The sequence below is a fragment of the Erythrolamprus reginae genome, chromosome 1, assembly GCF_031021105.1.
Source record: "Erythrolamprus reginae isolate rEryReg1 chromosome 1, rEryReg1.hap1, whole genome shotgun sequence".
In the NCBI taxonomy this organism is placed as follows: Eukaryota; Metazoa; Chordata; class Lepidosauria; order Squamata; family Dipsadidae; genus Erythrolamprus; species Erythrolamprus reginae.
Genome location: NC_091950.1, coordinates 149322641 through 149338012, shown reverse-complemented (window position 1 = coordinate 149338012; position 15372 = coordinate 149322641). Strand labels below are relative to the sequence as shown.

The 15372-nt window shown below is 42.3% G+C and overlaps 1 protein-coding gene across 4 annotated transcripts in view; it reads right to left on the bottom strand.

The window, feature by feature from the left end:
• Positions 1-15372, bottom strand: part of USP37 (ubiquitin specific peptidase 37) — a 52538-nt gene that overhangs the window by 34117 nt on the left and 3049 nt on the right. For all 4 annotated transcript variants that reach the window (XM_070729348.1, XM_070729365.1, XM_070729358.1 and 1 more), the window contains exons 2-4: positions 13996-14204; positions 11886-12054; positions 8239-8339 (exon numbers count right to left, since the gene is read on the bottom strand). In XM_070729348.1, the coding sequence (XP_070585449.1) occupies positions 8239-8339; positions 11886-12054; positions 13996-14151 (426 nt within the window). In that variant the 5' untranslated portion in view covers positions 14152-14204. The remainder of the gene's footprint in view (positions 1-8238; positions 8340-11885; positions 12055-13995; positions 14205-15372) is intronic.

Below are 15372 nucleotides of genomic sequence, written 5' to 3'. Positions count from 1 at the left end.
TCCGTATTTCCTTATTTGAAATCTGTTTCTAACCTTGATCTATTTGCCCACCTCACTAGACAAAGATCTTCCCTCTCAATAATGTCCAATCATTTTAGTGATCCTGAAACCAATGATTTTTACAAACAAACCAGAAAGTCACCCATATGAATAACTGTGCTAAACTTTAAGAAAATGATGAAAACTAGTTACAGTAATTTTGTCTTCAATTTAGACTCTCCATTATTATTATTAAATTTGCCTATTTGGTTGTTTCTAGCTTAACACTGCTCTGTAATATGCAAACAGATAGCTGTGGCATTTTGCTCTAACTTAAAACTGTGTGTATGCAATTATACTTTGAAATTATCAAGAAAATAGGCGTTGATTGCTTACCTGAACGCCTCTTCTCGTACGGTGAGTGGGTACAGCAGTCACATGGGTTGCTCCTGTCCAATCCGTTGGAACTGAGCCTAGTATTAAAAAAGACTGCTGGATCCGCCCCTTCCCCAGAATTCGCGAATCCGTAGACTAGGCTCAGTAGTGAAGCTCTTTAATGTTCAACTCTCATGTGTTATAAGAAATTAGAATAGAAGGTAAAGAAGACCACACAAGGGAGGGAAGTGACTGCTGTACCCACTCACCGTACGAGAAGAGGCGTTCAGGTAAGCAATCAACGCCTATTCTCCGTACTGAAGGAGTGGGTCCAGCAGTCACATGGGACATACCCAAGAGATAGGTCCCTAGGGTGGGAGTACATTGCTATCGTGAGAGATAACGGATTGGAGTACTCTTCTTCCGAAGGCAGCGTCTGCTGATGCGTACGAATCAATCTTGTAGTGTTTTATAAAGGAATTTGGCGAGGCCCAAGTGGCTGCTTTGCAGACTTCTTCCAACGGAGCCTGAGTCGCCCAAGCGGCAGATGTGGCAGCACTTCTGGTGGAATGCGCTGTAATATTCCTTGGAATGGAGAGGGAAGCTGTCTCGTAGGCCTTTGAGATGGCCCCTCTGATCCAACGACCTATTACTGTGGAAGACACTCTGGATCCCAAGGATCTGGGATGGTAGGCTATGAAGAGTGCTTCAGATCTCCGGATGGATCTTGTGCGTTGGATATAAATCTTTAGCGCTCTAGTGAGATCTAGAGTGTGCCATCTAATCGCCAGGGGATGCTCTCGTTGGAGACAGAAAGAAGGTAAAACGATATCCTGAGATCTGTGGAACATGGAACTGACCTTGGGTAGAAAGGTGGGGTCCAGCCGCAGAACCACCTTATCCTGATGAAACTGACAGAGGTCCTGTCTGATAGAAAGGGCTGCCAACTCAGATATGCGTCGGGCGGAAGTAATCGCCACCAGGAATGCTACCTTGAAGGATAGGTACCTGAGGGACGCAGAGTTCAGGGGTTCGTAAGGTGCTTGAGTAAGAGAGTGGAGAACCCGTGGCAAGTCCCAGGTTGGATATCTGTGGATTTTAGAAGGCCTGAGATTGGCCACTCCTCTTAGAAATTCTTGGATTTCTGGAAGGGAGCGTAGGGGCTGCCTGCGAGGCCCCGCCAAGACGGAAGAGATAGCGGCCAGATGGCGGCGGATGGTGCTGGTAGAGAGACCTTGGTGAAAACCTTTCATAAGGAAGGCGATTAACCTGTGTATGGGAAGACACAGGGGGGATAAGCCCTCCTGCGAGCACCACTGATGAAATTTGGACCAAGTATGGTCGTAGATCCGATTGGTAGACCCCCTTCTAGATTTCAGAATGATTTCCACTGTGTCTGGGTCATACCCTCGCAGGTCTAAGTCCCTCCGGATAACAGCCAGGCGGTGAGGTGGAACCACTCTGGATCCGGATGGAAGGAGGCCCCCTGCCGCAACATATCCTCCGAAGCGGGGAGTCGCCAGGGGTCCTGGACGGACAGTTGTTGAAGGTCCGCGAACCAGGGTCTGCGAGGCCAGTGAGGGGCAATCAGGATTACACGTGCTTTCTCCAGGAGGATTTTGTTGATCACGTCTGGCAGAATTGGAATTGGAGGGAAGGCATACAGTAGGCCTGGAGGCCAAGGACTCCTGAGGGCATTGACTGCCTCCGCTCCCGGAGACGGGAACCTGGAGATGAAGCGGGGAAGCTGGGTATTGTCTCTGGTCGCGAATAGATCCAACACTGGATGGCCGAACCTGAGGCAGATTTGGTGGAACAGTGACTGATGGAGATTCCACTCGCCTGGATCTATGGTGGCTCGTGAGAGCCAGTCCGCTTGGACGTTGAGGCTCCCCGAGATGTGATCGGCTAGAAGCGATTGGAGATTTTTCTCTGCCCAAAGACCCAACTTCAGGGCCTCCCTCATGAGGGCCTTGGATCTTGTGCCTCCCTGTCTGCAAATATGGCTTTTGGTGGCTATATTGTCGGTGAGAATCAGCACATGTTGGTTGGATATGTGAGGTTGGAATTGCTTTAGAGCTAGAGACACGGCTCTTAATTCTAGCCAATTGATGGGCTTGGAAGCCTCCTCCGGTGACCATGTGCCCTGAGCTAAAAGACCTTGGGCGTGGGCTCCCCAGCCCGAGAGGCTGGCATCTGTGGTGACTACAAACTGGTCGGGACACCGGAAGGGGGATCCCTTGTCTAGGGCTGGAGAAGTCCACCACTTGAGGGATCTGCGAACCGTCGGTGGGATGGTGATGCGTCGGTTCGAGTTGCTGTGGCCTGATCTCTGAAATGGTAATAGTAGCCATTGAAGTTCCCTGGCGTGAAGGCGGGCCCAGGGAACAATACCAATACATGACACCATCTTACCCAAAAGGGAGGATAGGGTGACAATGGAGGCCGATTGCTGGGGCAGGATGCGAGCAATGAGATCCAAAATGCTGCGTTTTCTCTCATTGGAGAGAAAAACCTGGGATATTTCGGAATTAATGATAGTCCCCAGATGCAGGATGGAAGTGGATGGATCAAGATGACTCTTGTTAAGGTTTATGGAAAAACCATGGTTCTGTAGAACCGACATGGTAGAGGAGAGGTCTGCAGCTACACCAGCTCTGGAATTACCATGAATTAAAATGTCATCTAAATAACATAAAATATGAATGGGAGAGGCCCGGATATGAGCCGCCAAGGATCCCAAGAGTTTAGTGAAAACCCTGGGAGCTGAGGAGAGCCCAAAAGGCATAGCCCTATACTGAAAATGCCTGCCTTGAAAGGCAAAGCGCAGAAATCTCCTATGGACCTTGGCAATGGGGATATGGAGGTAGGCCTCAGTGAGATCTAGAGACACCATAAAGTCTCCTCGATGAAGAGCTGATAAAATGGAAGATAGGGAGTGCATTTTGAATTTTCTATATTTAATGAAGCGGTTTAATTTCTTTAGGTCCAAGATGGCTCTCCAGCCTCCAGAAGTCTTAGGGACCATGAAGAGGATGGAATAGAAGCCTAAACCTCTCTGGAGAGAGGGGACCGGTTGAATAGCTCTAATAGTCAACAAATGAGAAATAGCCTCCTCCATTCGAATACGAGATGGAGAGGAACTGGGAGAGGGACAAGAAATAAAACGGTTAGGGGGAGAAGAAATAAACTCTAACCTTAGGCCCCTTTCCACTGTGTCAATGACCCAGGGGTCCTTACAAGAGCGGTGCCAGGCGGAAGAGAACCAGGCTAGGCGACCGCCTATAGGCAGGTGAGAAAACTTACCATCTGGTTCTTTTGGAAGTTCTGGTAGTAGAGGATCCTCTCTGATAGCGGGACCCTCTGCCCCTGGTGGTTCTAGCTTGGGATCGAAAGCGAGGGGAATACTGACCTGGGCTCTTGTGAAATGCGAAGCTTTGATCCTGCTGACGCCCGGTGCGCCGAAAGGACTGCGGTTTCGGGGCCTTCTTGGTGGTAGGTCCCAAGACCTTTTTCTTGTCTGCGTTTTCCGTAAGGAGAGGGTCCAGAAGATCTCCGAAGAGGAGGTTACGTTTCAGTGGACCCATAGCTAACTGCCATTTCTGTCTTACCCCCGCCTGCCAAGGGCGGAGCCATAGAAGCCTTCTGGCCGTTGTGGAGGCTGCTACTGATCTGGCTGCAAATCTGGAAGATTGGAGAGTAGCATCTGCTATATATTGGGCAGCTGCGAAAATTTTGTTGAAATCCTGTTGGCCCCGTAAGTCATCTGGAGGCAGGTGTAGTTGGAGCTGACGAAGCCATAAGAGCATAGCTCTGGAAAAGAAGGATGCCGCTGCAGCACTCTTAATGGCCCATGAGTCTGCAAGGAGACTTCTTTTGAGCATTTGTTCAAGTCGTTTGTCCTCTGGCCGGAGGACCTCCTCTGCCTCGCCAGGCATGGCAGCCGTTGAGTGGAGCGTCTTCACTGGTTCATCTGGCCTGGGACATGTTAGGAGTTCCTCATAGGAGGGGGAGAGCTTGTAGAGCTTCTTGTCCTTGGGAGTGGGAGTGAAGCCTATGGTTGGGTGGTCCCACTGTTTAAGCAAGGCATCCTTAAACAACTTGGGCATAGGAATTACCTCATTGTCTTCCTGTTCCTCCATGAAGTAAGGAAGATTTTCCTCTGGGGGGTCTGTGGAAGGAGTAGCTTGCTTCTCTTGCCCGGCTAGCCCCGTGGATACTCTAGCTTTTAGCAGGAGAGATTTGAAAAGCTGCGAAGGGAAAATAGCAGCTGGGGCTGGAATCTTAATCTGAGATTCCTCATCCTCCGACAGACGCTGAAAGGGGTCATCATCCTCTTCTGCATCCACGTCCTCATCCTCTTCCTGAGAGGAGTCAGAGACCTCCATGACTGGGGCTCTGTAGGAAGGAGAAGAACTCACGGGACGGGAGGAGCGAGGGGGAGGATGAGACAGAGGAGGTACATTTAAAGATGAGAGTCTAGCATCAATAGTGTTAGTCAGAATAGTCAAGATAGACTGAAACTCCGGTGGCAAGGAAGAAATATCAGCCGGAAAAGCCTGAGGATCCCTGAGGCCCTGAACAGGTTCTGGCTGGGGGAAATCCTCGGTAATATCTGGCTCCTCTGGACCTAAACCCCATAGGTTAGGTTGGGGTGGATTTAGGTTTGGCTCATCCAGGGATAGCACAGGTACCCCAGAGGGAGGCAGGTTAGAGGCCTCCGGGGGGGTAGGGTTGATATGCACTTGGGCCTGCACCTTAAAACGTTTGGCTGATTTATCATGTATTTTTTGTAGGGCTAGGTCCCTTCTCTTCTCAGCCCTAGTGGGCTTGGCTAAAGACTGAGAGCCTGAGGAAGAGGAGGAAGAGGCCTGGGGAAGCTCAGAAGGATTACCAGTAGGCCTAACCTCTTTGGAACCTTTGGTAGTGCCTCTCTTGGGAAGGGAAGCCATAGTCTGAGCAATTACAGAAGACAAGGCTTGAGCCAAAAAATAGGGGAGAGAAGAATTATTTTGTGGAATTCCCAAGAGGATAGGTGACCCTGCTCCTAGGCCCAGGAGCAGCTGCGCCTTAAGAGGCAATCCTGGGCGATACCAAGAGTTCTTGTCCTTAAGTGCAGCGTGGCAGGCCTCACTAACTTAACTTTAAGAAAAACCAAGGCACACTGGTTGGAGGCCACTTCCGTGGAGAATAGGCCCGAGGGAACTCAAAGCGACGACTCCAGGGTCAGGCGGCGGGCTGTAGGCACTAATGGCCGACCCCTTAGGGCAGAACCGAAAGTGCAACTTACTGGGCGTCAGAGCCTTGGCGCCAAAATAACTGCTCCGTTATTTGCAATAGGAGCGACTAAGCCCGGGAGACAAAACAAGTCCCACACCGCGGGAGGTAAATAGCCCTTAATTAGTTGAAAAAAATAAAGCTTGCTCACGGCAGGACCTCCAAGGCCGGAGTTAACAAACCGGCCGCGGCTACAGCACGAAGGGAAAAACCGCAAATGGCTGAGCCGCTAACTTCTCCCCCAACTCAAAGCCCTGTAGGGCTGAGAAAAAAAACTGCCGGCAAGCTGAGTAATGGAAAAATCTTACTTGCTATTGAAGAGAGATCGAAGGGAAGGTGTTTTATCGAGAGGAACGAGCATTCACACACATCCGAGGATGCGAACTGAGCGAATTCTGGGGAAGGGGCGGATCCAGCAGTCTTTTTTAATACTAGGCTCAGTTCCAACGGATTGGACAGGAGCAACCCATGTGACTGCTGGACCCACTCCTTCAGTACGGAGAATGACAACAGAATAGGTCCGCTGTTCTATTCCAAACACTGTTGTGCTGATATTCTTAAGTCTATAAATTCTATTCTCATCATTTTCAGTTTCCCCAATAAATTTACCCATCCAACTGAATTATTTCTTAATACTGTCTTATTTTCCACTTTTCGTTTAGTAGTAAACACTACTTCCTTTTTTCTCCATTTTTTCTATCTTTAGTTGAAAATATTTGAGTCATGATTTTCATTACTGAACCAGTTTTATTCACGCTACAATAAATAAACTGGAATTAAGAATTTATCCATAAAACCTGAGTCACTGGAAAGCTTTTTGGAGAACTAAATGTTCTTCCAAGGCTGTTTAAGTGCTTAGCTAAATAGAATTGCATAATGTTAGAAGCCCCTTCTGATGGGCTTGAATATTGTATGTGCATAAAAACAAAAACTAAATGTGATTGAAGAACGTTACTTTAAACAAGGGAGGGAGCTGCTTTAATCTTATTCTACTGTACTCTTTCTACATTTGTTTACTAAATTCTTACTCTGTAAACTGAAAAAAAAGATCAAAATGTAATTTTCTAAAATTCTTGCATAAAACTTACTGTTCGTGTCTAGACAAGACATAAATGCTGGAATTCAATCACAATAAACTTCCAACTCCTAACCTGGATTAGGCCATATGAGCTTCAGACTCAGAAGCAACAAAATTCTGTAAGAACAGTGGTCTAAAACGGAACACTGGAATTACTCTCAGTGTTCCTTCTCCTTGGAGATGGATTTACCTCCTAAAGTTACCCCACCCTTCATTTACATTGATGAAGTACTTATTTCCAGTCTCAACTATTAAAGGAAGGAGGTCTTTCCCCATCATGAGGGATAATCAGTTACAAAAATGTTGAAAAACTTTTGAAAACATATTCTCTGTAGCATCCTAAACTGATCTGAAACTCAGGAAGGGAATAGATATATCAAACACAACAGGAAAGAATCTATATTTTTTCTGTAGAAACTAAATTTCCTAACTGCTTCCTTTTGTTCTTCCTATGTCCAACAAAAGCAACATTAAACATGATCTTCTTCTTGTGAAACTATATCCTGTAAAAAGAATATACATTATGCTGAGGAGAAAAAAGACCTCACAATTCTGGGGCAGTTAATATAGCAGTGTCTTCCTTTGCATTATGCTTCTCCAAAAGCTGCGAACAAAATGAAAAGTGTCTGAGAAATATGGTGGACTGACATAAAAAAAATCTGTGACACTCCTGAGCTGCACCAGGAAGACTACTACAACCAAGCAATGCAAAAAAAGTCAAATAAAAAAGCACTGAAATTAATAAAGCTTCTGCAGTTTCTCCCTTGTGCCTCCACTGTGTTTTCAGAAGACATCAACATTGGCAGGATTGAGATGGAGATGAAAATTAAATATATTATTAAATTTAACTGTAAGAAGCTTATTAGCATTAATGGTAAAATAATTGTAATACTAAAAAAGCTTGTTAAGAGTTACTCTATCTTGAAACTATTCTTTAGAGATCTAACAGTGCCCTCTTGTTTATGAGTGCATGAATAACCAATAAGCTGTGGAATAATAGACTTAGCATGCAAATCTTTATCTGGATCTAGGTACTCTTTCTGTAACAAATTTTACAACTATATAGATGCTTCCTTAATTTGGCCCCATTCTTCTTTTTCTAGGGATATAAAACCTACGGTTCCCAAGAGGTACAAATGGAAGCTGCTCTTAGAAGTTACACACAGAGATTATAATTGTCATGTTATCAATAGCCTTACTGCCATAAAATGAATTTTGTCACTATTTCCCAATTTATTTTAAGAATGCTTTTGCTTCTGAAAATGAATCAGGAGGGAATTTCAAATATTGATTATTGAAGAAAGAATAGAGGTATCTAATTTGCTGTTTTCATCACTGAAATCTGAGGGAAGTATATGAATTAAATGCACAAAATATTATTTGGAGGAGTGCTGTCCTCTAGCTCACTTACACAAATCCAATTCACGTTGTTCAAAAAAAAACCATAGCTCCAGTGCTTCTGACTGATACATCAAACTGTAAGTACACAAAAAAGACAAAGGATTAAAAAGAAAAGGGAGAAAATATACCTGGCCTTCAATGGAAGGTAACTGTCTGTTAGAATCCTTCTGCATGGCTCTGTTGCTTAAAACTCCTCCAAAACTGCCAGATCCATAAGATAATTTCACAGCTAAAAACAAATCATAGTTCCATATAAATTTTACACACGTCATTTATATACACAGTATACCATTTATATACCATACTTCTTTCCCCGTAACACTAGAATCATTGAGAAAATACACAAACTTACATATTGATGCTGCTCATAAAAATAATATTATTCAAAGTCACCTTTATAGTTTTAAAATTAATTAATTCCCTTTTTGCCCCTATGGGAAACATTCATCTTCCTTAATCTTGGTTCTGAGGCCTGGGAGTTTGAAGGGTGCACTGTGTTATGTAGCTTCCCTTTCTCCCATATGTTCCTCCAGACTGTTCAGTTTCTGCTGTTGGGAGTACACCTTGCATAGTTCTTTGGGGAACAAATAATTTATCTTCACGGCCTCTGCTTCTCTGGTGTATCTCCTTAGCCTTGTAGGCACTCCTGATGGCTTGTATTTAGCAATTAAGTGATGCCATGTCATCCTTTCACAGTGCCTGTAGACTGTTAAGGGCTGAATGGGGAGCAACAGATTGAAAGTAAACCTTGGCAAGACTAAGTGGCTCTGGATTTGGATCCATTGGCTCAAGGAAAATTGCCATCTTTGGTTTTGGATGGGTGGCACTGTGTATAATCTATGAGTTCTCCTGGACTCACGACTCCTACTAAAAGAGCAGGTGGCAGTCGTAGTCAGGAGGGCCTTTGCACTACTGCTGGTTGTGCACCAGTTGGTCCTTTCCTGGACCAACAATCCCTACTCAGTCACTCATGACCTAGTCACTTCCTGTCTTGGCTATAGTAATGCACTCTCCATGGGGCTGTTCTTGAAGAGCATCTGGAAGCGCCAGTTGGTGCAAAATGCAGCAGCCCACATAGTTTTGTGCAAACCCGAATGTGCACATATATCTCCTGCATAAGCTGCATTGGCTACCAATTTGCTTCAAGGTACAATTCAAGTTGCTTTTTGTTACTTTTAAAGCCCTTCATGGCTTGAGACCAGGTTATGAGGGACCATCTCTTGCCGGTCACATCTACCTCACCTATCATAGCTGGGAGGTAGCGAATGCTGTGGGTCCCATCCCCTAGAGATCCCCTAGAGATATACCTGGTGGGAACCAGAAGAAGGGCCTTCTCCATTGTGGCTCCCTTTTCTGGAACACCATTCCCCCCGAGATTAGAATGGCACCCACTCTAACACTCTTCCGGAAGGCCTGGGGAACCCGGGGGTGGATGAAGCCTATAAAATGGTGATTTTATTATATTAATCTATTTGATTCTTTTTTTATTCATTCTATTGTTTTATATTCTGTAAGCACCCTGAGTTGCAATGTGCTTTTAGGTGGCAATATAAATTCAATAAATAAGTAATTCTGTAGGGTTCCAGATGAAGTCAGGCCATCGCAATCTCTCAGTAGCTGAATCTTATTTTTAATCTTCCTACCTTTCTGTAATTCCACCAGCTAACTAATCTTTCTCTAGTTTCCTTGAACTTAACCTCTAAACCTCATTTTCCAGCGGTGGTGGGTGGTAGGGGCATGTGTCACTATTTTTCTTGCTTATGTAGCAAAAAATCTCCAGGGTTATAGAAACTGTAGCATACACCAGTTCACTGGCTTGAGTTAACGTAATAGTATGGATTGCAGCACACTATCTGATGGTACGTCTTTATCGATTCTTGACAACCAGTTTCAAGAATTGACTGTAGCTCATTTTTTCAAGCTTTTATGGCTTATATCAACTGCTGTGTTCAGCCATTGATGGAATGGTAGTGATGTTCCAGCTTCAGATGCTGACTACAATACATATTTGAATGTTGACAAAGTTGTGCTCTCAGCTCTTCTTGAGTCTGAGATGACAAATGTAGTTGGTCTATCTCAAGCTGCGAGAAAAGCTTCCTCTTCACTATGTTGAAACATTGGGTAATTAGCTGTTTTCAGTTAATATCTTTTTCCCATTCAGTTTTCTCACATTCCATATGTACGCTCCCATTAAATGTATTGTTGCAGTAGCAAGTCTATCAGTTCTAGACTCTCGTCTCATCCATGCATGGTTTGTTCCAGTAGCCCACTTATGGTCACATTGTCCTCGTTCCTCAGTATCTGACATGGATCTTGTTAATCCAAAGCAACAGGCAGGCATGACTCTCCTAATTTGTGCCACTTTCATATTTGAGATAAGCAGTAAAGTGTTGGGAAGTCTTTGCCCAGGGATCCAAAGTGGCAACCTAGGTCACTAGCAGGCACTTGAACCCTCACTTGCTACATCAAAGGCAGTGCTCTAACCGCTATACCAGACCTGGGCAAGATGCGGCCCGGGGGCCGGATGCAGCCTGCCCACTGTCTGTGACCGGCGTGTGGAGGTCATTTGCAACCTGCGCGCACGCACATGAGCCGCAGGCAAAAACCAAAAGCCGCGCGGTGTAGTCGGTCAGCCTCGCCACTTGCACACAGAAGCAAAAAGCGAAAAAGCGGCAGTCGCGTCGTGCCTGTTGCTTGGCTGACAGTACTGCCTACACCAGAGCTCTCGCCTCGCCCTCTCCACCTTTCCCGTAAGTTGACTTAACCTTCTTTGGGAATTCACGGCAGAGCCTCTCCCACCCCCAGTGGGGGGAAATCAGGTTGGGGAGCAGGGAGAGAATTGGAAGACTGAGAATTGGAAGGAAGGAGGAAGGGAAGGAAGGAAGGAGAGAAGGGAGGGAGGGAAGGAAGGGGAGGGAGGAGAAATGGAGGGAGGAAGGAGAAATGGTATTACTCTGGAAATATAAAACTATTAAATATGAATCTCTCTCCCCTTTTATGGAAAGCAAACAAGTTCCTTGGTAGATAAAAATAGAAGTAGAAAGAAACTAAACAACTTTAGGATTTTTTTAAAAAAAATGAAATAATCAGGTAGCATTACATGGATTGGATGAACTTTAACTTAAAATTGGATAAAGGAACTTTACAGGATCATAATGTTTCATAATTTGGAATTATAGGGAAGTGATAATGACCAAATGATTTCAGCTTTTTTCATTTAGCATCTGTTACCAGCATATGTATGCTATATACCAGGGGTGAGCAATTAATTTATAATTATAATATAATATATAATATAATATATAACTTTTCTAAATAAGAACTGGGTGTTCAAGATATAATATATAATATATAATTATATATAATTATATATAATGTATATAATGTATAATATATTATATATTATAACATACAATTATAATTTATAATCATAATTATAATTAACTCAGTTCTACCCAATAATAAACAGTATTGGGTAGAACTGAGTTAATTATATTAGTACGGCCCTCTAAAACCATCCCAATTTCTCATGCGGCCCTGTGGCAAAATTAATTGCCCACCCCTGCGCTCTACTATCCAAATACTTCATCAAATCCTGATGCCCACCCCACCCCCTGCCTCGTGCCATATAATTCTTCCTATTCAAAAAGTGAACTCCTACTCATGCCGAGGAAGCCTAAAAGAGTTTAAACAAGGTTCCAATTGCCCCCATTAAAAATCAAATCCGCCCCCCCCCATGGGGCATGGGTCCCACAATGGGAACGACTGTACTCACCTCTCTGAATATTGTTTTGAATAGCTTCCAGATACAGCTTCATTTCATTAGCATCTTTCTGTGGTATTTTATCAAGAGTCAAAACACTAGAATCTGTCAGTGATATCGTCAAGCAAAACAATTTCCCTTTACTTGATCGTACAGCTACATTTTTTATATTATGGTTCAGCTAGAAAGAAAATACATGAAAATATGATCATGTACATGTATTAAAAACATAGAAGACTGACGACAGAAAAAGACCTCATGGTCCATCTACTCTGCCCTTATACTATTTTCTGTATTTTATCTTAGGATGGATATATTTTTATCCCAGGAATGTTTAAAATCAGTTAATGTGGATTTACCAACCACATCTGCTAGAAGTTTGTTCCAAGCATCTACTACTCTTTCAGTAAAATAATATTTTCTCATATTGCTTCTGATCTTTCCCCCAACTAACCTCAGATTTGCTCCCTTGTTCTTGTGTTCACTCTCCTATTAAAAACACTTCAAACCATAATTCCCATTCTTGGTCTCTTTTTTAAAAGTTTAATAGAGGAGTTAATATTTTTTAAAAAACAAACTGGATATTCCTTAAGTTAAACATAAAACAACTATAGAGACAAATAAAAGAAACTGTGCTCTAAAAGGCAGAGAAGGTCAATGCAACTGTTAACTCATTTTATACATTTAATAAAAAATTAACAAATATAACATTTTTTTCTTTAATACACAAATCCACTAAACAAACACAACTGAATAATTCCCAATGTACCATATTTTTCGGAGTATAAGAAGCACCTAGATTTTAGAGGAAAACAAGGAAAAAAGTATTCTGAACCAAATGGTGTAGTAATATATTATTTAATAAAATACTAGTGTAGCAAAATACTTTTTACAACCATGTATACTTTTTGCAAACTTTAAATTTGACAGATTTAAGACTTGTGGACTTCAACTCCCAGAATTCCTCCTCCAATCATGATAGTTCAGGAATGGGAGTTGAAGTCCACAAGTCTCAAACTTGCTAAGTTTTAAGACCCTTGCACCCCTAACCATTAACCCAGGGATCTTCAAACTTGACAGCTTTAAGACTAGTGGACTTCAACTCCCAGAATTCCTCCTCCAGTCAAGCTAGAAGAGGTAATTAGAAGGAAAATAACACCACCAACACCCCATTTTTACAAAAAAAAACAGGCTGTGGTTTTTTGCAAAAATGGGATGGGCAAAGAGAGCTCCTGGGAGCTGGCAAAATGCTGTTTTTGTGAAAAATTGCCCGTTTTTAAACCCACCCACCCTTTTTTTTTTTTTTTTTTTGCAAAAATGGGATGGGCAAAGGATCTAGGAGGCCTGCAGAGTTCCTGGGGGCTGGGGGGTGGCAAATATGCCATTTAAAAAAAAATGGACTGGGTTTCACTTGTTTTTTCAGAAAAATTGGGGCAATTTTGCCTTCTCCCAGTCTCCAGGATCTTTCTGCAGGCTTCCCAGACCCTTCGCCCACCCCATTTTGATGAAAAAATGGGTGAAAAAATGGGAGAAAAATGGCCTGTTTTTCCCCCAGCACCAAGGAGTTCTCCAGGATTCCCAAACCCTCTGTCCACTGCAGTTTTGTGAAAAACAGCCCCATGTTTCGCAACAATGAGACATGGGGGCGTGGCTTCGGGAGGCCAAAAATGGCTGTGTTCGGTACATAAGCGCACCAATATTTCTACCCTCTTTTAGGGGGGAAAAGATGCATCTTATACTCTGAAAAATAGGGTAATAACGTCAGTATTCTGAAAAATGGAAATGAATCTGAGGAAAATTTAAGTGACAGTCAAATGAATTTTAAAAAGAAAGCTATCGTAAACCAATAGCACTTGGACTTACCGTATATATCGCTTTACAGTCCTAAGCAGTTTACAGAGTTAGTATATTGCCCCCAACAATTTTGGTCCTCATTTTACCCACCTTGGAAAGGCTGAGTCAATCTTGAGCATGGTGAGATTCGAACCACCAAATTGTATGCACCCGACAGTCAGCAGAAGTAGCTTGCAGTATTGCACTCTAACCAGTGTGCAATGGTCGCTCATAAAGACCCAAATAATAAAATACTTCAAACAAAAAGGCCCCTGAAAATCACACTCACCGGAAACGTTTTTGGAATTCCTCCAGCATTGTAATGAACTATCAAAATCACTTTGCTCCCTTTATCCACAATTTCAAAAGTTCCTTCTTTCCACTTTGTAGTCCCGGTTTGTATGCTCCGCATGCGAACAGACCCATGTAATTTCAATGGAGTCATGTTTTTATATATAAATATTTTATGAAAATAATGAAGATTACACTTTAACACACCTGTTTAAAACAATAAATTTTAAGAAGTGGATTACTATGGTTTACATCTATTTCAAAACTTGGCAGTAAATTTAAAATAAAAAAGTTTGTACATTAACTTTCTAAAATGTAACTACCCCAACCCAAAATGCAACCTTACCAGTATTTGTTTCATTGGTAAGCAGCCTGTGCTTGCTTATTAGTGAAACAAATACGATTGATATAATTAATTCTACATTACATTTGGGAGAGCAATGACCCATAAATCCCAAACTATTCCAGAATATTAAAGGACAGGGGAAAGTGCATTGGACAAAAATATTGAATGTTGACAAGTTATCACAATTATAGTAGAGCAGAAATAAATCAGATATATTTTGATGAATTACTCAACTTCCAAGCATAATTGAATTAGATGAAGTGACCAAAGAAGGCAACAGATTTTCTAAAGAAATTTAGGAATATGTCTCATGTGAATGTATATATATATTGAATATTGTAGGAATGGTTTACTAAAAATTAGCAGTGCTATAAGTAGTGTATTATTTATTTATTTATTTATTGGATTTGTATGCCGCCCCTCCCCTATAAACAAATCACACAATACTGTATTCAATGTGTTTAAGCTGACTAGAATCATGCTTAATTTTTCAATATACTAAATTTAAACCTTTATTGCAAAGTGGCTTTTATTCTTAACAGTTTAAATAATTAGAAAACAGATACACAAATTTTAATGCATCTACATTTTAAACATAACGGATTTCTATTGCATATTTTAAAAGAGAATAAAACTCCCCATTTTTAAGTTATACTCTTCTACAAAACAAGTATGAAATCTTCCATATGCATGTTGGGAAACAATGTGTCACAAAGGACAAAAAGTTACAAAGTGAATTTTCAGATAACTAGTTAATCTTCATTGTTGAGATATGTATAGGTTCAAAGAGATACAAATACAAAAAGATGTCAACAAATGCTAGGGGTATCCTTGTGACCATTTTTCTTAATTCTTTCAACCCACCTACCCGCAATGACCCATTGTAGTTGGGAACATTTACAATAAATATCGGGGAGAAAAATCTTAACACATGAACTAACAGTACAAAAATCAAATGGAAGTCCCTGGTTTACAATGGCAATCAGGATACAAATTTCTAGGCATTTCTTAGGCAAAACTGCATGTGAC